Below are 24,021 nucleotides of genomic sequence, written 5' to 3'. Positions count from 1 at the left end.
CACAGTAAATTTGGCCAAAACCATTTTCTTCCAGGGTCCGTATAATTTAGCTTGCTTTAGCCTTTTGATCCCTCATTTTCTATAAACATAACTCATAACTAATATGCAAAAGAAATTATTTCCATTTGACATAAGTGTTGGCTTTAAAAAATATACCTTACACATACTTTGTTTAACATGGGAAAACATGGTATGGCTGCAGTGTATTTATCACCTTGCAGTACATATTTAAATATTTTCTGTTGAATGTTTTAAAAATCCAATCGTTGGGACTGGGTTGCTGATAAAATCTTTGTTCTGGTTTTGAGATACTTTGGCCTGGCTCTTGTGTTGCCAGTGGTTGCCTCTCTGCCCGCCTATCTTTCCTCAAAGGACCTTGAGGTGCTGTTTAAGGTGTTTCTTTTTCACATTTCATTCCTGAAACATATGCAAAAAGAACGGTAATACTGCAAATAGCATGATAGAGTTGCTGTTTAATATGTTCAATAGTTTTTTCTTGTTTTCGTCCAAAACCTTGCCCATTATTATCACATTGTCTTTCAAAATGGAATTTCTTCAGTGCTTTATGTAACTGAACAAAAATGAGAATGTGGCTGTAACAAAAGATCTCAGTTCAATAATCTGTGAAAGATTATATTGCTCTTCAGCATAGCCTGTTTTTTTAAGAATGATCTCTGCAGAGAAATCTTGGTAATCTAAGGTACATTATCATGGGCATGATGTTTGTCTCATGGTACTACCTTATTTGAAACACTAACATGTATTCAGTTGGTTCTGGTGTCTATAGTGAAGAGTCTCCTGGCTAAACTTGTAAGAGGCCTGTGAAATCTATATGGAGACTACAAGATTTCGTAAGGCATTTTGTTAACAAAAGGTGTCTTAGGTAACTCTGATAGGGCAGAATAAATAAGTGGCACATGGGACATTATGAAACTCCTGTTGCTTAAATCAGAGATATAGTAATCTAGACATCTAAATCAGACTAACAAAAGCCCTGAAAGATACCTCCAGGAAAGAGACTTCAACATGATTAAAAGTGGTATTTTTGCTTATGGCTTGAATACTCAGGGCTCAATTACTGTTTAATTCAGGTGTATTGGACAAAATTGTGAAATGTCCCAAGAATTACATAAATGTAAATAATTAAGATTGGGCAACTTGCATTATATCAATATTTATGAACCTCAAGTACATAAATATTTCTGTATTACAATTTTTAGCGAGCTTATGTTATATTGCATATTCTGTCATTTCTAAAATGTGGTGTAATGTGTATGTACATCTTAACACTGCAAATTAACCATTCTCTTGTTTCATTCTTCCCTTTTAAACAGTAGTATTGTAGGTGGAATCATTTTTCGTCACCTCATAAGCTACTTGGAGTGAGATGGCATCAAGTAATTGTGGAGAGCCATAATAATAATTATTATTTATTTATTTTCCGCCCTATCTCCTCAAGGGGATTCAGGGTGGATTCCAACAAATGAAAACATCCAGTGCCTCCATACAATAAGAAATACTATTATTTGGCTAAGATCAAGTGTAGAGCCATATCTCACATTGTCATCCAACAAAATGAATACTGGATTAATATCAGTCTTACCATTTAACTAAAAACATACCCCTTTCAATCACTTATTTGAGGCGTTTATGTAGAAGATTTGTCATAAATGTTAGGTAAGGTTTACCCGCCTTCTAGGTGAAAGGTAATTTATTGATCTTGACCAAAAATAATCTTTTATTCTCTGAATCCCTGAAGAGTTTGTTGCAAACATGGTTTGGGTCAGAAAGAATAATTGCAATTTTCTAAATGTTATACTGCAACATCCAGTAACTCTAGGCAGCATACATAATTGTATGTAAACAATTGACTGGCTGTTTAAAAATACCTCCAAAGCTACAATTGTCCACATCTTTATAAAGTTGAACCTGTGAGTTTTAAAATTTGGAGAATTTAAAAGAATTTTCATGACCTTTTAGACTTGCCAAAAATCAGAAACTTACAGGTAAGTAGTGCTTGAAATAGGGGGTGTGTTGCTGCAAAATGAACAAGCATACCATTGGTTTTGGGCAGAAAACTTTTAGCTAAAGGACATTTGCAAAATACCATGTGATTTGTTGTACTGTTTTGGGTGTTGATGCTATGCAATATGAGGCACCTGTTGAACCAGATAGTATGTCTTTAGATCCACCGGGCACTTTGTATGTTTTTCCTGGGTGGTTCTGCTTACACTGTAGATATTGCCTGTATAATCTACCTGCCTGTTGGCCATTTTTGGGTTAAGAGATGCACACATGTATTTGGTTAACATGAATAGAAGTAGGGGAGGTATTCCTTTTTAGATGTGGTCCTTATACCTTTAGACTTTCGCTTAAGATTGATTATGCTGAGATCCCCACACTGACAAAATAATAATTTATGCTATTTGTGGGGATTAAAAATATTTAATGAAAATTTTGAGTTAAACTTATGTATTATTCCAGTTGGGTAAAAATATTTTAACAGCATAGGTTAAAATATGTGAGTAAGCAAAAGGGCACTGCAGAAGGCGTCTGTAAATTCCTCATGCCTAAGAAGAGCCTTTTAAAAATTCTAGTATCATTTCTTCTTACCTTAGAGGCCAAGGGGATCTCTCAAAGATGCTGATCCTTACAGAAATTGGAATACTAGGGAAGACACTTTGCCTACAGTTACTCACTTGAGTGCCAGAATCTTATCCCTCTCTAATTTAGACCTAAATCCTATTGTAAATCCCAGCCTCAGTGATGATATTGACTCAGTTGGATTTGTGCATGTATTGAGTCACCATTAATGGTTGTTTGGATTTACTCTAGTTGGGATTGCCAAAATTTGACTCACACAAGACCTTGTTTACGGTCAGCTCACTGTCAAGAACATACAAAAATAAGCCACCAGGTAGGGCTGGCCCCATACTTTTAAAAGGTTCAGCAGCATTACTGTGTGGTCAGCAGCTTGCCTTCCACTCCTACCCAACGTGTTCGTATTCTAAGCTAGAAGTAATTGCCATTTTGTATCCTTGGAGATAAGTTAGGAACTGCTTGGTTCTGGACCCAAAGTACTGTTGCAAAATCAGCATAATTGGCTGTGGCTCTGATATCAGTTAGGATACAGCAGTGGTGAGCCATGCAAATGTGGAGGGTCTTTCTCCTTCCCTTAAAGATTCCGCTTAAACATTAGAATAAACTTCCTGATGGTCAGAGCTGCTCAACAATGGGATGCATTGCCTCAGTGTGGTGGAGTCTCTGGAGGTTTTAAAACAGGAACTGGATAAGGTCATGTATCAAAAATTTTGACAGTATTTTAGCATGGCAGGGGTTTTGCCTGGATGGCCCTTGTGATCTCTTCCAATTCTGTTAATTATACAGCATGTTTCTGATACTTCTAGCCTATAAAAAAACCTGATGTCTGGCAGATATGAGGAGTCACATTCCTCACAAATGGGAGAGGAATGGAGCAGGCAAGTCAGATTTCATAAATGTCTCAAACATTCCTAAGTCCAGTTAAGATAACTTTAGTCACATCAGCTACTATATATGTTGCCTCGAAATATTTTTTAGAAAAAGTATAATAAACACATAGGTAAACACGTAGGAAAAAAGAATACGCAGTGACTACAGTTTCAAAGTTTATTCGAGTTCTTCAGGATCCTTTCCAGGGGCAGGCTGCTGCAGCATCTTCAAATATATTTCATGATGCTTTGAGCTCAGATATGTGCCAAAGACAATTTGCAGGAGAATAGCAAATTTCATCTTGCTGAAAACTGGTTTACAAATTGACTTCCAGTAGTGGAAAGTGTTTTCTTTACTTGGCATGGGAGATGTTTTGTACCTGGAGAAGGATAAGTGGTATTTTAAAAAATGGTAAATACATACTTCAGTGGCTACAAAATTGCAACTGCTGTGCAAATCAGTTGAAGATAAACAGTTTGCTAGCTGAAAAAGAAGCAAGCGCTGAAGTGTGCCTAACATACAATATCTATTGAGTGTTCAGATGTGAGTGGTAGGTTTTCAAAGCGATTGCTCATCGATGCATTATCTAACTGCAGTATAATAACTGGGAAACCATTTATGTAGAAATATGCTTAATAGGTTATTGTTGACAAGAGTGCTTTGCAGATTTTTTTCTGTATAGAATAGTGTTGTCACACTATTGACGGAATACCTTACAAATGTTAGAATCAAACACAAACTAAGAACGATTATAATTCATTTCATTATCTATGTAATGGATTATAAGCCATTTTCTAAAATAACTCTGAAACCTGGAGCCCTGTGGCAACTGCTATTTTTCTGTGCATTTTGGTTTCTTTGAACAAGTCCATATATAAGCAGTTTCCTCAGAGTTATGACAATATTTTAGACAGTGTGGTGTAAGATAATCACAAAAACAATTTATAGATTTTTTTTAAATGATAGAGCTTTTTTTAAAAAAAATGATAGAGCCTTGAAGTTCACACGCATAAGTCCAAAAACAAAGGTCTCTTATTAAAAGTAATGTGTGCTTCATAAAAAATGAAGCTGTATCTTCTTAGAAGTTGATACTGATACAGTTTGCAGATAATGTGTAGTCTATTGTCCTCTAAAACTATTTCCCCTAAAGTTTTCCAATCCTACAAGCAACTTGGAAGGCACTGCAGTTTAGCCATTTGCTTTTTCATTTCATTGAACACCACCACATTCCAAAATGGTCAATATGCAACATTTGAAATACAGAGCAGACTTACCTTGATGCAAGAGCTGCATTGAGCGGTAAAGCTAGAAAAATAGGGTACACACTGCCAACAAAGGCTCCAATTGCACCACCTCTAATCCAAGCACAGGTTGCACAGTTCAAATCACCTGAAGAAGGAAAGTGGACACCAGAGAGTTTGACAAGTGTATGTTGCTAAGCTTCCCTATTACAGGCTAGGATTTGACACCTGGTTTCATAATTTGAATGAGATACTGCTAGAATGGAGAGCCAGCAAGGTATAATGGTTTGAGCATTGGAGTACAGTTCTGCAGAACAGGGTGTGAATCCCTCCTCATCTATATAACCTCAGGAATGCAAAGGCAACTCCAAATAAAAGTTGCCAAGAAAACACCCGAGAATGTGTTAGGAACATAAACTTCCAGGATAAATAGGAACCTGCTTAGATTTCTTTCGGATCTGTCATAGTACAGTACAGGAAGTCTCCAAGCTACTAACAAGATAGGTTCTGTAGGTTTGTTCTTAAGTTGAATGTGTGTGTAAGTCAGAATGGATACATATTAAAAGTGTAATTCCAGCCATAGCATACATATTTTGTAGCTTTGGATAGCATCGGGAAGGGAAGGGTTAACACTCCTGTGGTGTTTGTTTGCTGTCTCAGCCCCTCCCTAAAAGATTTCACCTGGTTTCTAAGAAGCCATGTTCAGCAACTAGGCAATATAGAAGGTTGGAAACATGAAAGTTAAAATGTTTTCTGTAACTAGTAACAATGTTTTCAATACTGAAGGTAAATGTGTCCCAGTTTTAAACAAAACAGTGTATCATTTAAAATGTGCTGGAGGAGAATTCTGAGGCTCCTCTGAACTGCCAAAAAATAAATGCATTATAAACTAAATACAGCCTGGATTCTAAGAAGCCACTGCAATTACATTGAACCCTTTGTACTTTGGCAATATCGCGAGAAGATAAGGACTCAGAAAAGGCAACAGTGCTTGGTAGAAATTGGAGTGCTGCAGGAAGTGTGGAAGACCAAACTACAGGTGGGTAGATTCAATCAAGGAAGCCATGGCCCTGAGTCTGTAAGGCCTGTGTGGGGCTGTTGATGACAGGTTGACTTGGAAATCTCATTCAAAGTTGAAGTCGACTTGTTGGTAGTCAACCAGTCAAATTCACTTTCTGTTCACAAGTTAATGCACATGTACAAGTACATGTACAAGTGATTTGATTAAAATAGAAGTATTCATAGTCCCCTACTGCTATGAGCAGGGAATGATTTTGCTATTATTTACTTGTCAGCATTGGGCCAAGCCTTATGTAGTTTCTAGGACCCACTAAAACTTTGGAAGCATTATACCATTCATTATTGAATAAAAAGTGTCCATACAAGTGAAACGTTATAGTTTAGCTGGATGCAGAGAAACATACCTTCCATTAATGGCTGGTTAATTGATGCCTCGTAAACGACCATAGTTGAGATGAATGGTAGGACCACCATGGGCAAACCGGATGCGAAAGGAGCCTGGGTAACATGTAGGAGTCTCCTAACTAAAGTGTTAGCTACTAAGCCACACAAGCTTGAGTTTAACGAAAGGATGACAGATCCAGATTGAAACAGACTCCTGTTAGAAAGATAAAAGTTAGCTTAGCCTCATTTTTTAAACTGTCTATCCTCTTGGATTTCTCCTGGAATAAGGAGGATCCCCAAACACAAACCGATTTTTAAAATGAAGTGCAGTCCTAACTAAGGATCCATATCCAGCTTCCAAGCATTGACAGCATTTTCCCACATGGCATTTGCAGGACACACGTCAGTGTATTGCCCTGCCTACTTTCTCCCAAAGTTCATCTGCTACTTGTAAGACATTCACAATTGGTAAGTCATTAAAATCTGATTCTATGAGGGCTTTCAAATAAGCACATGTACAGCTCCCTTTCTGTATTGTGGGCATCAAACCTTTCTTGTAAAAGGTATTGGTTGCCTCAAGTCTCTTCCTACTTCTGGCTGGGATTTAGTAGCCAAAATGTCAAATATGGGGTTTCACACATTTCTCCAAGAATTTCATGTACATGGGAAAAAAACCCACTCGGAAATGACTAAATTGAGCTCTGGATGTTAGAAAAGAAGATAATGCTTAGTGAAGTGGGAGGCTGTAGGAAAACATTACAAATGGTAACATTCAAATCAAGGAAGCTACAGCTTTGAGTTTACAGAACTTCTGCAAGGTTATTGGTGGTTTCAGGTATCTCATTCACAAGGTCACTATATGTTACCTGACTTAAAAGCAACTAAAAACAAATGGTTTAAGTGGAAATTTCTCATCAATGTATGTTTCAGTTGGATATGAACTACTTTAATCCACAAAGCGTGAGACACTGTTCTGCAGTGATTTTGAGTATTGGATCTGAAAGACCAGGGTTTGAATGCATGTATAGAGGAAGGGAATGACAAATTGCCTCCAAATAAATCATGCCAAGAAAAACCTAGAATAAGGTTACCATTAGTGGAAGGCATGATAACATGTTTTGTAATCATCATGACTTCCACCATGTACACCATTTTAGCCAAATCTAGCATGTTTTTACAGGAGAAATAATTGGACAGCTATATGTGAATGCAATAAACTTGGAGTAATTTCTATTTCACCACAAAGCAAATGTAATAATGTATTATTTTGGGTGTTTAGATTATTTATAGTATAAGTGAAATCGTGTGTTATAGTCATTGCCTTGGCTGCTCCAATCCCAGTAAAAATTGCTTGCTTGCCAATAGGGTGCATAATTGGATTTCTGTTCTGCACGCAATGTACATAAGCTTATTTTAAGTTGTTGGAATATAGTCTCTCTTGTGCCAGACGCATGAGCTTAAAGATTCATGGAGACAACAAGATTCATAGCGGAGATAATAGGACAACCATCACTACAGCTTTAACAAGTTATGTAGGCTGTAATTCTGCAGGCCTCACCAAGTGTTCATATGACTGCGGCCATATTTTTTTTAAAAAATCCTCTCAGCTGCAAAGAAATAATGCAGGCACTGCATATGACAAGGCAGGAGATTAATTGTCTGGAAAACCAGAAAATGCACCCTCTCTCAACTCTTAAAAAAACAAATCTTTAATTTTTTTAAATCTCAGGCCTTGAGTTTAATGCAAACAACTAGATTATTTTAGAAAATAAATATGAGAAAATGCCATTGGAATGAAAGAGGACTACGCTATTACTCCTGCGTGTATATATGTATGTTGGGGGGGGGGGGGGGAAGGAGTTTGGGCAGAGGTCTGAATGCTAAACCTTTGTGCAAGATTTCAACATGAGCGCCACCACACAGTAACACCATATTCCATTCTGCAAATTCATGAATGATTTTCAAATGGGGACTATCCAGCAGAAGTGTGTTACATGCAACAATTTGTCACTTACTGATCTGCTTCTGACAGGCGCCCAAATCTATCTTTTAAGATTTCATTTCGATCTCTTCTTGCAATATTAACTTCCTTCTCCAAAGCCGGTTCAAGAAATTCGCCTCCTGCCATTTTAGTACCTGAAACATTGGGAAAGTAATGAAATGAGGCTGTCTGCAAGTGTGTGTGAAAATCAGAAACACCTGAAACAAATTGAGTCAATTCAAACAGCAACACACCAAATGGCAAAAACAAAAAGATTTATGAAGCTGTTAAAATCAAGAGTTTGGTACTACTGCTGTGCCTGTGGTTTCACTTACTACTCACACCTGATGAAATAGTTCCTTTCAAGGAATTTTCAAGTTTCTCCAGGTAATTCCCCAGAAGTTACCCTAAAAGTTACGTTTTATTTATTTATTTCGTACATTTCTATCCCGCCCTTTCCCCCATAGTTGTAGTTGTACAAGTCAACCACTTTGATTTACCTAGATAACTTGGCCTGAATCTTAAAGGTGCACTACACAGGTGTAACTATGCTGACGTAAGCAAGGATGGAAAGACGGCCTTTGCAACAGCTGTAAGGAAAGAAGCCACTGGATAAACAAACAAAATTTAGGGGCGGGGGAAGTCTTCTTGGTTTGAAAGTTGTTTCCTGTTTAATTATGTGGTACTTACTTTGAAAGCAGTTGTTATACTCCAGAAGTTTCGTTTTTGTGGCTGCCACAAACTCTTGAATTGGTTGAGACTCTTGAGAGATTCACTGAAAAATTATAGCAAAATGTGCTGCTGGGTGTCCTGCAAAAGCAAAGATTTTGCAATTTAGTAAACCTTTTCCATGTTTTTCTGACAGAACCAATTAGGAAATGACATTTATAAACCAGCAACAAAAGTCGTGTTACATAGTGTTACGGACATTTTCACAAGGGCACATAATAAGATTTGGAACCAGCATTAAAAATGCTGATTCTAAGCTGCACACTAGGCCATTCTATGCCACATCTGCAGTGGGACAGCAGCTGTTGGCCCATCTGTGCCAAAGCTGGTTCAGCAGGGCTGGGCATGGGCTCTGTTTCCTGCCTTCCCTGCACTCGTATCCCCCTCAAAAGTACAGAAAATTCCCCTTTACCACCACTACCTGCTATTTACTTTGTTATTCTGGAAGTATAGGAGCCTGGGAGAAGTAAGCCCCCTCCCCTCCTCCAAACTCCTTTGCTTCCTGAATGATGAAAAATCACAAAGTAAACAGGCAATAATAGGTTGTTGTAGTTTTTTTCGGTCTATATGGCTATGTTCTAGAGGCATTCTCTCCTGATGTTTTGCCTGCATCTATGGCAAGCATCCTCAGAGGTTGTGAGGATGCTTGCCATAGATGCAGGCGAAATGTCACGAGAGAATGCCTCTAGAACCTTTTTCATATAGCCCAAAAAAACCTACAACAACCCAGTGATTCCGGCCATGAACGCCTTTGACAATACAGGCAATAATAGGGGGATTTTCTGTAAATGGAGGCAGGAGAGGGGGGTGGTGGTGGTGCTAGGAAGCAGTGAGTCACTGCCATCCTGCCTCCCCAAGCTGCCTGAGCCCACAGATCATCGGATGGGTGTGTATGTGTTGGGGGGGGGGGATGCAATCTTAAAGCCTCATCACACTTGAGCATTTATCCACTTTAATCCACTTTAAATGCTGTGACTGCCTCCTGGAGTTTGTAGTTTAGGTAGGGGCCTTTAAACCGCTCATCCAGAGAAGCCCTGGGCCTCCCTAAACTACAAACTCCAGAATTCCCTTAGATCCTGCATTTGGATCAGAGATGGTAGTCCCCACTGCTTCAACACCGGGAAAGGTCCAGAATTTGCCACAGGATTCAGATCTTTCCCAATGTTTTTTCAGCCCTGGGTCAAGTTACATTAAATGGCTTACATCCACATTCAATTGCATTAGTGTGTTGCACTGTATGGACACGCCAGGCTAATATGATTCTTTCACTGCATTATATGGCAGTGCAGCATGTGTCTAGCTTCTCATTACTTGTAAAAATGTAACAGTGAATGAAGTGAACCATCAGCTTTTATATATTTTTATTTTTCCATTTGCTGTTACAAATTGAAAATAGATTAAAACTGTATACTTAATTTGGTTTTCTTAATTCTCTAAAACTCAAGAGAAACACTGTAACCCAAATAATGAGTATGGTTCACCAGTTATCTGCCTTGTACATGACTTATGAACAAAGCCAAACCAAAAATGCTGTAGTAGAGCAAAACTTGCCAAAGGGAGACATAAGATATACAATGACTACACCCACAGCTCAGTGAATCAAGACACCTTAGAGACACAGCTTCATATTCAATACAATATTTTCAATAATTTTGTGCAGGAAACAAAGTGTGTATACATGGAAACTCAGAAAGCAAAGTTGGCACTGGCCCCAGCTGCACTGACACACAATGCAGCTAGAAAATGTGTTATATGGCTCATAAACTGCATTATCATCATCATATTTAATTACTTATTAATCGCCCTCCATCCGAGAATGCACTAGGCGATTTACAGCTAAATTGTAAAAGATAAAATACATACAAACAGAAATTACAAATTAACAGAGATCAAATGCTCTAGTAAAAAGCCAGGTCTTAAGTGCTAGAGTAAAAGGCCCTAAATCACGCATGGCTCTCATATCGGGAGGCAAGGAATTCCATAAGGCAGGGCAGAAATAGAAAAAGCCCTGCATCTGGTACTTTCCAAGTGCACTTCTCTAGGACCTGGTATATAGAGTAAGTCACGTTGGGCTGGTCATTGCGACCTCCGATGATGGGAGAAGGAGAGGTGGTCCCTAAGGTATGATGGACCCTAGCTGTAAAGAATTTTAAAGGTCAGAACTAACATCTTATACAGGCCACGGTACTCAGTTGGAAGCCAATGTAAATGTTGCAGCACTGGTGTTATATGGCATTTCATGGGCGTTCTTGTGAGTAACCTGGCTGCCGCATTCTGAACAATACGGAGCTTTCGGGTCGTAGACATAGGAAGGCCAACATACAGGGCGTTGCAATAGTCCAGCCTAGACGTGACCATGGCATGGATGACAGTCGCTTGTCGTACAAAAAAGTTCTGCTCATTTTGAGTGACATCATAACTCAAAAAGGGCAAGATGGAAGGATGACATCCTTGAAGTGACTGGCTAGACTCTGAAGGAGCTGGGGGTGGTGATGGCCGACAGGGAGCTCTGGTGTGGGCTAATCCATGAGTCACGGAGTACACAACAACACGACTACACAACAACATTATGATCCACACAGTCAAAGGCTTCAGAATAGAATGGCAGTAGAGATGGGGCATTTCATAGAATCAAAGAGTTGGAAGAGACCTCCTGGGCCATCCAATCCAACCCCCTGCCAAGAAGCAGGAATATTGCATTCAAATCCCCCCTGACAGATGGCCATCCAGCCTCTGCTTAAAAGCCTCCAAAGAAGGAGCCTCCACCACACTCCGGGGCAGAGAGTTCCACTGCTGAATGGCGCTCACAGTCAGGAAGTTCTTCCTCATGTTCAGATGGAATCTCCTCTCTTGTAGTTTGAAGCCATTGTTCCGCGTCCTAGTCTTGAAGGAAGCAGTAAAGTAGCTTGCTCCCTCCTCCTTGTAGCTTCCTCTCACATATAGGGAGCCCCCGGTGGCGCAGTGGGTTAAAGCACTGAGCTGCTGAGCTTGTTGATCGAAAGGTCGCAGGTTCGATTCCGGGGAGCGGCGTGAGCTTCCGCTGTCAGCCCTAGCTTCTGCCAACCTAGCAGTTCGTAAACATGCAAATGTGAGTAGATCAATAGGTACCGCTCCGGCGGGAGGGTAACGGCGCTCCATGCAGTCATGCCGGCCACATGACCTTGGAGGTGTCTATGGACAACGCTGGATCTTCGGCTTAGAAATGGAGATGAGCACCACACCCCAGAGTCAGACATGACTGGACTCAATGTCAGGGGACTACCTTTACCTTTACCTATCATGCCTCCTCTCAGCCTTCTCTTTTTCAGGCTAAACATGCCCAGCTCCTTAAGCCGCTCCTCATAGGGCTTGTTCTCCAGACCCTTGATTATTTTAGTCGCCCTCCTCTGGACACAATATCATTCTTGAATTGTGGTGCCCAGAATTGGACACTATATTCCAGGTGTGGTCTAATTCAGACAACGCTGGAATACTTGAGCTCTGGGGATTCTGATTGTAAATCCGCAGAAATAATAGTACAGTAATTCATACCTTCTTCAACGCGAAGATCCGCTCCGGATCCCCTCTAAGAAAGGCTCACACGCCCTTTCCCCTTGGGGGCCGCCATTTTGTCCAGGTCAGGTGACTCCCCTTTCGCCCCGCCCACAATCCCCGCTCTCCCATTGGTCCCTGCTCCTCCGGCCCTCTCCTGAGGGGAGCTTCCGATTGGCTGGGCGGGAGTCCCTTGCTGTCAATCATGAGAAGGCCGTGGCTGAAGCGTTGCTAAGGCGAGGAGGGGCGGAGAGGATGGAGGAACCAGCAGCAGAAGGACCCGAGACGGAGCCTCGGTGGCGATGGAGCTGAAGGGCCCGCCTCATCCTCGCCAGGTAAAGGATTCAAACCACTTTGGGGGATGGTGGGGGAGGCCTCCAGCCTTCAGCCCCTCACTGGGTGCATCTACACTGCGGAATTAACCCACTTCGATACCTCTTTAACTGCCATGGCCCAGTGCTGTGGAATAATGGGAGTTGTAGTTCTCCAAGGCCTACCCAAGCGAGCTGGTGCCTCACCAAACTAACATTCCCATGATTATATAGCTTTTTAAGCATGGTAAATAAGTGCCATGGCTGGTGATGTGGAATTGTGGGAGTTGTAGTTTTCCAAGGCATGCCCAAGCATGATGGTGCCTCACCAAACTAGCATTCCCATGATTATATAGCTTTTTAAGCATGGTAAATAACTGCCATGGCTAAGTGCTGTGGAATTGTGGGAGTTGTAGTTTTCCAAGGCCTGCCCAAGCGTGATGTTGCCTCACCAAACTAACATTCCCATGATTATATAGCTGTTTAAGCATGGTAAATAACTGCCATGGCTAAGTGCTGTGGAATCGTGGGAGTTGTAGTTTTCCAAGTCATGCCCAAGCGTGATGATGCCTCACCAAGGTAACATTCCCATGATTATATAGCTTTTTAAGCGTGGTAAATAAGTGCCATGGCTGGTGATGTGGAATCGTGGGAGTTGTAGTTTTTCAAGGCCTGCCCAAGTGTGATGGTGCCTCACCAAACTAACATTCCCATGATTTCGTAGCTTTTTAAGCATGGCAAATAACTGCCATGGCTCAGTGCTGTGGAATAATGGGAGTTGTAGTTTCCCAAGGCCTGCCCAAGCGTGTTGGTGCCTCCCCAAACTACCATTCCCATGATTCCATAGCGTTTTAAGCATGGCAAATAACTGCCGTGGCTCAGGGCTGTGGAATCGTGGGAGTTGTAGTTTTCCAAGGCCTGCTCAAGCGTGATTGTGCCTCACCAAACTAACATTCCCATGATTCCATAGCTTTTTAAGCTTGGCAAATAACTGCCACGGCCCAGTGCTGTGGAATAATGGGAGTTGTAGTTTCACAAGGCCTGCCCAAGCGTGCTGGTGCCTCACCAAACTCACATTCCCATGATTATATAGCTTTTTAAGCATGGTAAATAACTGCCATGTCCCAGTGCTGTGGAATAATGGGAGTTGTAGTTTTCCAAGGCCTGCCCAAGCGTGATGGTGCCTCACCAAACTAACATTCCCATGATTATATAGCTTTTTAAGCATGGTAAATAACTGCCACGGCTCAGTGCTGTGGAATTGTGGGAGTTGTAGTTCTCCAAGGCCTGCCCAAGTGTGATGGTGCCTCGCCAAACTAACATTCCCATGATTCCGTAGCTTTTTAAGCATGGCAATTAAAGTGGTATTAAACTGGGTTAGTTCTGCAGTGTAGACACCTGTATTGTCAACATGGGTTGCCCAGGGAGGGCTTTCTGATCATATCAAATCAGTATACAGCAGGCCTGGGCAAACTTTGGCCCTCCAGGTGTTTTGGACTTCAACTCCCACAATTCCTAACAGCTGGAATTGTGGGAGTTGAAGTCCAAAACACCTGGAGGGCCAAAGTTTGCCCAGGCCTGGTATGGAGTTTTTGGAATGCTATAGTATGGAGTGTAGTATTAATTAGGTCTATTTTCAATAGTAAATCTCAAACAACCAGGAACTACATTTATTCAGCACCAAACAATTCCCATAGGTGCCGGTTAACTGAGAGTCTATTGTATACACAAATGTAATATTGCTCCAAAATTTTATTTGCTGTTCACCTCTCCTCATCAGGTGCAACATATGACATAAACTACTATGACAAGGCATATATTGAAAATGGTAGAACAAAGATTGGCACCAGTACTAATAATAAAAATGAGAAGTTAAATTTCATATGTGTTGTCGAAGGCTTTCATGGCCGTAATCACTGGGTTTTCAGGCCTGTATGACTATGTTCCAGAAACATTGTTTTAAATTGACTGGATGGGTCTGCCGGAAGCGATAATAGTTTTCCAGCTGCGGATATCATTTTCTTCCAAGCCGTGCTTGGAAGAAAACTATTGGTAAGGGACAATCAATCTGTATGTGAATTTTCGTTCTCTTCCCCTTCCTGGTTTCAGCCGTTCAGCAGTGGAACTCTCTGCCCCGGAGTGTGGTAGAGGCTCCTTCTTTGGAGGTTTGTTAAACAGAGGCTGGATGGCCATCTGTCAGGGGTGATTTGAATGCAATATTCCTAGAATCATAGAATCAAGAGTTGGAAGAGACCTCATGGGCCATCCAGTCTAACCCCCTGCCAAGAAGCAGGAATATTGCATTCAAATCACCCCTGACAGATGGCCATCCAGCCCCTGTTTAAAAGCTTCCAAAGAAGGAGCCTCCACCACACTCAGGGGCAGAGAGTTCCACTGCTGAACGGCTCTCACAGTCAGGAAGTTCTTCCTCATGTTCAGATGGAATCTCCTCTCTTGTAGTTTGAAGCCATTGTTCCACGTCCTAGTCTCCAAGGAAGCAGAAAACAACCATGCTCCCTCCTCCCTGTGACTTCCTCTCTCATATTTATACATGGCTATCGTATCTCCTCTCAGCCTTCTCTTCTTCAGGCTAAACATGCCCAGCTCCTTAAGCCGCTCCTCATAGGGCTTGTTCTCCAGACCCTTGATCATTTTAGTCGCCCTCCTCTGGATACATTCCAGCTTGTCAATATCTCTCTTGAATTGTGGTGGACACAATATTCCAGGTGTGGTCTAACCAAAGCGTAATAGAGGGGTAGCATCACTTCCCTAGATCTAGACGCTATGCTCCTATTGATGCAGGCCAAAATCCCATTGGCTTTTTTTGCCGCCACATCACATTGTTGGCTCATGTTTAACTTGTTGTCCACAAGGACTCCAAGATCTTTTTCACACATACTGCTCTCGAGCCAGGCATTGTCCCCCATTCTGTATCTTTGCATTTCGTTTTTCCTGCTTCTTGGCAGGGGGTTGGACTGGATGTCCCATGAGGTCTCTTCCAACTCGTTGAGTCTATGATTCTATGACATGAGAGAATCCTCCCATAGGATGGTAAAACATCCAGGCGTCCCCTGGGCAACGTCCTTGCGGACGGCCAGTTCTCTCACACAAGAAGTGACTTGCAGTTTCTCAAGTTGCTCCTGACATGAAAAAAACCCAAAACAAAACCATGATTCTGCAGCATCATTCCGTAAGTGGTGTCAAACTGCACTAATTCTATAACGTAGATGAACTCTCAGTTTCTCGCTGACGTGACCAGTCAATATCATAAGCTGTTTTGCTTTGTTTCCATAACTCCTTCCTCATAACTCCTGCTTTATTAAGACACCACTTTTTGTCTCTAGCTCTTTCTTCAAGTCTATAGATGGCAGCAGAAGGGAAATTGAGGGAGTAGAATCAGCAGGATATAATGGCTTGAGCATTGGAGTCTCACTTCATGCAATCCTAGAAGTGTAGCTCATGTGACTCTAAAGCAGGCATGGACAAACTTTGGCCCTCCAGGTGTTTTGGACTTCAACTCCCACAATTCCTAACAGCCGGTAGGGAATTGAAGTCCAATGGAGGGTGGAAGGTTGCCCATTCCTGCTCTAAAGAATCCCACTCTGTCCCTATATCTTGACAGTGTCTTTTGTCATGCCTTCATAGCTCTTCCTAAAATGTACCTAGCACAATTGATTGTCTTTTAACATTGCATTTTATGATTTCTTCCCACAAGCTTTTTAGTCATCCTTATAGCACGCACGTCAAATCTGCCAGCTCACAGCATTACATACATTTTGTCTTTGTCTTCTCCATTTTTTCCCCAAATCTCCAAACTTTGCTCAGTTTTGTGATATAAAAATATCCTTTCTCAAAACGTTACAGTGAAGGGTGCACCTACACTGCAGAATGAATGAATAATAATAATAATAGTAGTAGTAGTAGTACTGGATTGAAGACAAACAACTGGAAAAGCTGACACGATATGAGGATTTAAAGATCGAACTGCAAAGACTGGCACAAGTCAGTCAAGGCGGTCCCAGTGGTGATCGGCACACTGAGTGCAGTGCCTAAAGACCTCGGCCTGCACTTAAACACAATTGGCGCTGACAAAATTACCAGCTGCAAATGGCCACCTTACTGGGATCTGTATGCATTATTCGCTGATACATCACACAGTCTTAGACACTTGGGAAGTGTCCGACGTGTGATCCAATTCAACAGCCAGCAGAGTGATCTTGTCTGCTTGTTCTGTTTCAAATAATAACAATAATGTATTGTCGAAGGTTAATGGCTGGAACCACTGGGTTGTTGTAGGTTTTTTCGGGCTATGTGGCCATGTTCTAGAGGCATTCTCTCCTGACATTTCGCCTGCATCTGTGGCAAGCATCCTCAGAGGTAGTGAGGATACTACCTCTGTGGATGCTTGCCATAGATGCAGGTGAAAGGTCAGGAGAGAATACCTCCAGAATCTGGCCATATAGCCTGAAAAAACCTACAACAACCCAATAATAATATTTTTTTATTTGTACCCTGCCACCATCTCCCCAAAGGGGACCCGGGGCGACTAACATGAGGCCAAGCCCAGAAATACAATACAAAACAACAAAAAATTACATCACAACAAAATACATAAAGTAACAAGATAAAATAAACAGTGCAAATAACATAATAAGAGTCAAACACAGTGGGCGGGCCAGATGCACAAGATAAAATGATAAAACCCTGGATGAGATAAGAGTAGAAAAAGAGTAGTTGTGAGGGAGGAGCCCAAGAAGGAGGAACGGTGGGGTTAGGCCTTCATTAAGGACAGAGAAAAGTGCATCATTTTCCTGGTTTCCAGCAGACCTCACAACCTCTGAGGATGTGGGCAAAACATCAGGAGAGAGTGCTTCTGGAGCATGACCATAGAGCCCAGAAAACTCACAGCAACCCAATAATAACAAATATAACTTTATTGGAAACCAATTATTTACATCTTTCCGACTTATAGCACATTCTGAGTGAAGTTATTCTGTATTATTAGTATGATATTGCCAGTCTACACACTTCAGTTTTATCTTGCCTTATCTGAGATCTTTCCTCATCCCAAATTCCTCATCCCAAATTTCCACAGTCAGTAGTTTCTCTTTGGAGTCTTGTTTCTTCATATACCTCCTTCTCCTGCTCTATTGATACCTTCTTTCCTTTCACTGTCCCAGCCAATCACCATCTACCTGCAAATTCACCTTCCACCCTCCATTCTGCATTTATTACTCAATCATCACCTCATTTATTTACAAACTTTGGTGCAATTTATTGCAGTCATTAAATTGCATTTATTCTCTGTTTCATGAATCAAGGTTAAGCTTATGCTTTTTCCTTGACTGATGCCTCTATGTGGACAAGAACTCCAATCCATCACTCTCAATTGCCTCTTCCCAAATTGTTAGCATTTCCATCATTCAGGCCAGGCTTTTAAGAAACCCTTCTATGTGTGTTTGTTGGATTGCTGTGACTCTTTAAACATCCCCCATCTTTGGATCTAATTCTTCTCCTGCTGTGCTGTATTTTTGCTCTGTCTCTCCTGCTGACTTCTTGTTTTTTAAATACTTTCTGCTATTTCTGCAGAATCCATATTTCAGGGTTTCTGTGCTGCTTTGTGTTGTTACGTTGCTTAACAGGTGCATCTAAAGATAACCGCCCACGTTTGTGTTCTTCATTGCCCTTCACTGCAACTTTATTCTTTATGTAAACAGTTTTAGGCTCTGTTCTGCTTTACCCTAAAGAAGGTGCATTATGCCTTTATGCAGAAACAATAAAAAAACCCAGATTGTGACAATATTACTTCTTTATGGGGAGACAGAAATATGTTTATGTCAAAGCAGAAATATAGGTTTGTGTCTGCTTTCCACCAAAATCTGTATTGCCTTCCTGAACAAAATGTTTACCCTTTAAAGAAGATAATTGCAATGCAGGTTTGTTTGTGACTTCTGTTGTAGCTTTGCGTGTCTAAAGGGAAACATTTGCAGACTAAATTGCACTTTGATCCATTGGGTTGCTGTGAGTTTTCTGGGTTGTATGGCCATGTTCCAGAAGCATTATCTCCTGACGTTTGCCCACATCTGTGGCAGGCATCCTCAGAGGTTGTGAGGTCTGTTGGAAAATAGGCAAGTTAGGTTTATATATGTGTGAAATGTCCAGGGTGGGATAAAGAACTTTTGTCTGCCTGAAGCAAATGTGAATGTTGCCATTGGCCACCTTGATTAACATTTAATGGCCTTGCAGCTTCAGAGCCTAGCTGCATCCTGCCTGGGGGAATCATTTGTTGGGAGGTGTTAGCTGGCCCTGATAGGTTCATTTCTGGAATTCCCCTGTTTTTTAAGTGTTGCTCTTTATTTACTGTCCTGATTTTAGGGTTGTTTTTTAAAAATAAATAAATACTGGTAGCTAGATTTTGTTCGTTTTCATGGTTTCCTCCTTTCTGTTGAAATTGTCCACATGCTTGTTGATTTCAATGAAATCCACAACAGAAAGGAGAAAACCATGAAAATGAACAAAATGTGCCAGCATTTTAAAAACCCCTTTAAAATTAGGACAGTAAATAAAATACCCTATCCAGAAAAAAGAGGAATTCCAAACATGAATCAATCAAGGCCACCTCCCAACAAAGGATTCCCCCAGGCAGCAATCAGCCAGGCTTTGAAGCTGCAAGGCCATTAAATGCTAATGACAATGGCCGATTGCAACATTCACTCTTGCCTCAAGCAGATAAGAGTTCTTTCTCCCACCCTGGACATTCCACAGATATATAAACCCCACTTGCCTAAGTTTCCAGCAGACCTCACAACCTCTGAGATGCCTGCCATAGATGCAGGTGAAATGTCAGGAAAGAATGCTTCTGGAACATGGTCATACAGCTTGGAAACCTCACAGCAACCCTGTGATTCCGGCCATGAAAGCCTTCGACAACATATTGATGCTTTGTTGTCAACGTTCCAGAAAGAAAAGAAAACTCTTAATGCATTTCTTTTCCTTGCAGGAAAAACGGGGAAAATACGAGGTTGTGGTGAGGCCAACCAGCTGTGCCAATAAACAAGGAATCTCTGGGCTGACTGCATGGCCTCCTTTGTTCTCCATTGATATCCCAGCCTCTTCGCATCACATTTGGGGAAGCTTTTGTACAAACTTTGCTCCTCTCTCATTAGGCAGCTGCTGCTGCTGAGCGAAGATGGCAAGAAGTCAGTGACTCCGATGCACAAGCGTCTGTTCCACCAGTCTGCCCTGCGAATAGCACTGTCACTTTAATAATTCCATTCGGGGGATTGCTTTCAATCCTCTTGGGCTTAATACAGCTGAGGATCAGAGGAACATTAAAGGCCAGAAGGCTGGGTGGAGGAAATAAAAATGCAAGTGACGGCTGTTTGGATAGCCGAGTGAAATCTGGACCTTGGGCGCAGAAGAGCATTGTGTACATCCAGTGTTGTATCTAATTGATATCAAGTCACCTGTGATTCCAACAAGGAAAGAAAAAATTCCCTCGGAACTGCATTTGTCTTCTTCTGAAATTTTGTTTGGATTGTTTGGCTCTAAGCTTCTCGGTGCCAGAATGCGTTGAAGTGGATTATTCGGACTGCCAAGACTCGGACTGTGCCTTAATTGTATTTCCTACGTTCAACTAATTTCTATTTTCGAACAAAAACAAAAACAAACCCCTTGGCTGTCAACGAGGGATTCTTGTACGATTTTGTAGGCTGATGGATGTTTTCTCTTGTATATTTTTATAGCTTGGGAAATATTTTACAGATTTTGACAACTCTACAAACTTTTTCTCCCCTCCCTGTTGCTGTTCGATGAGTGGAAGTTTTTGAGCTGGAACAAGCTGCGCGCGACTGTGGAAAATGGAGATCTAGAGATCCGTTTCTAAAAGCTAAACTGTATAAGTGTGTTGAGTTGGATGGCAAACTACTGACCTCACAAGGCAATCCCAGCGGGACACTTTTGATACCGGTAGATAAGTTCTTGTATCCCGTGCCAGGAATTACAGCAAGAATGCCAGTCAAGAAGAAAGGTGGGCTATGAAGCTTCCTATCTCATTTTTTTTGTCGTGTCTTTTTCATAAATGGATTTCACCCACATGCAATTTTCCATTAAAAGCATTTCAATGGGAGCATGACATTGTTGTTTTGTTTTTCTGTGGCGTGACAAAAAAAGTGCTTTTCATGCATTTGTGTTTGCGTACAAAGAGGGTGGGATCGGGTTGCGATGGAAATTGTTATTAAATCCTGTTCTGATCTCAGGTTTTGATTTCTCAAAACACGCTTTGACTTTTCAGTACAGGGGTAAGGAAAAAGGAAAGCCCAAGCTTTTGGGAAAGTGCAATAAAGCAGCGATAGGAAACCTTACCAGGCCTATTAGATTAGATGCAGCTGATCAAGATGGTTTTAAACAGTGTATTGTAATGTTGAGACAAATGTTTTTAATGTTTATGTATGCATATAATGAATTCATGTTCTGGCACTGAATGTTTGCCGTTTGTATGTTGTGCTCCGTCCGCCCTGAGTCCCCTTCGGGGTGAGAAAGGGGGAATATAAATGTTTTAAATAAATAATAAAATAACAGTTTACTTAATGTATTGTCAAAGGCTTTCATGGCTGGGTTGTTGTAGGTTTTTCGGGCTATATGGCCATGATCTAAAGGCATTTTCTCCTGATGTTTCGCCTGCATCTATGGCAAGCATCCTCAGAGGCAGTGAGGATACTTGCCATAGATACAGGATGCTTGCCATAGATGCAGGCGAAACGTCAGGAGAAAATGCCTTTAGATCATGGCCATATAGCCCAAAAAAACCTACAACAACCCAACTATTAACTTATTTTGTGACGTAACTGCAGTGCAAAATCACTCTTTGACAGGAAGGGAGTTTATTCTGTGTTTACTTTTACTTCGATGTAGAACGCACATTACAAAATAACCAGTGTTTGAGAGTCAGTCCAAGTACTTTACACTAAGAAGGCAAAATCTTTTACCAATGTCCTTTAACTTGATTGTAGGTATTTTTCTAAATAATACAACAGTATATTGTCAAAAGCTTTCATGGCCGGAATCACTGCGTTGGTGTAGGTTTTTTCGGGCTATATGGCCATGTTCCAGAGGCATTCTCTCCTGACGTTTTGCCTGCATCTATGGCAAGCATCTTCAGAGGTAGTGAGGTGACCTCACTACCTCACATAACATATTTTTATAATGCAGCACAGAGACATGTTTCTGCTCATAGCACCACAGTTGTATCCTCAGTTTTCCTTTGTCTTTCTTAGAATGAATAGTAGGCAATCACAACAATTAAAGGGGTGCTTATATTAAGTGTGGAGCCCCCGGTGGTGCAGCGGGTTAAACTGCTGAGCTGCTGAACTTGCTGACTGAAAGGTCGGCGGTTCAAATTGGGGAGAAGGATGAGCTCCCACTGTTAGCCCCAGCTTCTGCCAACCTAGCAGTTCGAAAACATGGAAGTAGATCAATAGATACTACTTGGGCAGGAAGGTAACGGCGCTTCATGCAGTCATGCCGGCCACATGGTCATGGAGGTGTCTACGGAAAACACTGTCTCTTTGGCTTAGAAATGGAGATGAGCATCAACCTCAGAGTCGGACACAAGTAGACTTAAAATCAAGGGGAAACCTTTACCTTTACTATATTAAGTTTTGTCTCTGCCCTTTCTCAGAATATCCTATGGGAGTCTAGCCTACTCTTATTCAAATTCACCAGTCCCATTGCTTTCATCTTTCTGAAGTCATGCTTATACTGCACCTGAATTGCATGTTACTTTTCTAAGTGTAAGTTTGGTCAGTGAAGAAAGGGGACGGGATGGGGACCCAGTAAAACTGTAATAAAGCATCAAGGACCATTTTCTTTTTTTGTCCCACTGATCCTATTTATGTTTTCCAAATGCTCAACCATTTATAAGTACTCTGCAGACAATGTGTTTGAATTTTTACAATCCAAGGTGCAATCATTGGACCTGTTGATGGATTATAGATAGAAATGCAATTCAGGTTTTTGAAAAAAAATCATGCTCTTAACAACCTGGAGAGTAAGGTAACACTAGGTCAAGTGGATCAATAGTATGTAAACATATGTGGCAACTTCATATTCTTGGTTCCCAAAAATGGCACAGAAAAGGTATCATGTAGCTGCAGCCCAACATTGTTTTTGTATATCATGCGCTGAATGTAATGAAATTGTCCATTTTCACGGTGAGCCTCCCAGCATTGGAGGGGAGATAGGCAAGACAAAAATATAAAGCAATTCTTTGTTTAATAACAGTTTGCACTTTTGATGGTTGAGAAATATAAGTCTATTACAGCTAGGACATACTGCTGCTTGTTCTCTTCAGATCAAACCATTGGATAAATGTTCTTGTGACCAGGCAAACATTTCTGGAGCTTTTGCCAAAAAGAGTGATTATGTGAGGGTTTAGCAGTGTTTTGTAATCTCCCAGTTTTGTGGCTGCACGAGGGCAAAGGCTTCCCCATTCTCCGATGATAAAAAGAGTTCCTCCAGAACTCAGATGGAGCCCTAGAGCTGAGACAATAACGCGTGGCAATTCTTGCATGTTCATCCATTGGGTGTTTGGAGCTTCCCTGCAACTTGCAAGCATTGTCTTAATAGAAGGGTTGAATGAAAAGTAATGCCTCCACCTTCGTAACTCCTCAACAGATGGCAGTACTGGTATGCAGCAGGTACTGGCTTGTTCAGTAGAGTCTCCTCTACAGTTCCATTTTGGCAGAAAGCCTTAGCATTGAACAGTTGTGTTGTTAAAGTATGAAGTATGGAACCCTGCGCAGACGGTCAGTCAATGCGACTTAAGCAACGTGTAGTCATTGAATTCTTGACAGCAGAAGGTGTCACCCCAAAGAAGATTCATCAGAGAATGCAAGCTTTTTATGGTGATTGTGTTGATGTGAGTACTGTGTGTCGTTGGGCCAGTAAGTTTAAAGATGTTGAGGTGGGAACATCTGACTTGCGTGACAAACAAATAGTTGGATGTCCTGTGACAGCAACCACTGAGTTTCACAAGCAAAAGGTTGACATATTGATTCAGGACGACCGTCGTATCACTCAGAGAGAAATTTCAAGCACAGTCGGCTTTTCACAAGAACGTGTGGGTCACATTATTGCTTTGCTTGGCTATTGGAAGATCTGTGCACGATGGGTACCCAGGATGCTGACGCCTGAAATGAAAGCGCACGGACTTAAAACTTCAGAGACTGGATCTCACCACCGTACGACATCCTCCATACAGTCCAGATTTAGCATCTTCTGACTTCCATCTGTTCCTGATAATGAAAGAAGATCTGCGGGGACATCATTATGCTTCTGATGAAGACGTTGAGAG

The 24,021-nt window shown here is 41.4% G+C and overlaps 2 protein-coding genes across 11 annotated transcripts in view; one reads left to right on the top strand and one right to left on the bottom strand.

Moving 5' to 3' along the window:
* Positions 1-3,634: 3,634 nt before the first annotated feature.
* On the bottom strand, positions 3,635-12,466 carry LOC132772259 (transmembrane protein 126A-like). The gene is made up of 6 exons (XM_067466509.1): positions 12,358-12,466; positions 8,788-8,907; positions 8,132-8,252; positions 6,137-6,330; positions 4,746-4,860; positions 3,635-3,850 (listed from the first exon to the last, which is right to left on the bottom strand). The coding sequence occupies exons 3-6, from the start codon at positions 8,242-8,244 to the stop codon at positions 3,649-3,651; spliced, it is 624 nt and encodes a 207-aa protein (XP_067322610.1). The 5' UTR covers positions 8,245-8,252; positions 8,788-8,907; positions 12,358-12,466; the 3' UTR covers positions 3,635-3,648.
* Positions 12,467-12,557: 91 nt separating this feature from the next.
* DLG2 (discs large MAGUK scaffold protein 2) overlaps positions 12,558-24,021 on the top strand; it is a 1,355,349-nt gene continuing 1,343,885 nt past the window's right edge. For 8 of the 10 annotated variants that reach the window (XM_067466492.1, XM_067466491.1, XM_067466494.1 and 5 more), the window contains exons 1-2: positions 12,558-12,692; positions 19,669-20,697. In XM_067466492.1, coding sequence (XP_067322593.1) covers positions 20,679-20,697 — 19 coding nt within the window. In that variant the 5' untranslated portion in view covers positions 12,558-12,692; positions 19,669-20,678. The remainder of the gene's footprint in view (positions 12,693-19,668; positions 20,698-24,021) is intronic. The other 2 variants (XM_067466495.1, XM_067466499.1) reach the window with 1 other exon arrangement.

This window comes from Anolis sagrei, chromosome 3, assembly GCF_037176765.1.
Source record: "Anolis sagrei isolate rAnoSag1 chromosome 3, rAnoSag1.mat, whole genome shotgun sequence".
In the NCBI taxonomy this organism is placed as follows: Eukaryota; Metazoa; Chordata; class Lepidosauria; order Squamata; family Dactyloidae; genus Anolis; species Anolis sagrei.
The sequence above is the reverse complement of the archived record's forward strand: the minus strand, read 5'-3'. Positions and strand labels throughout refer to the sequence as shown.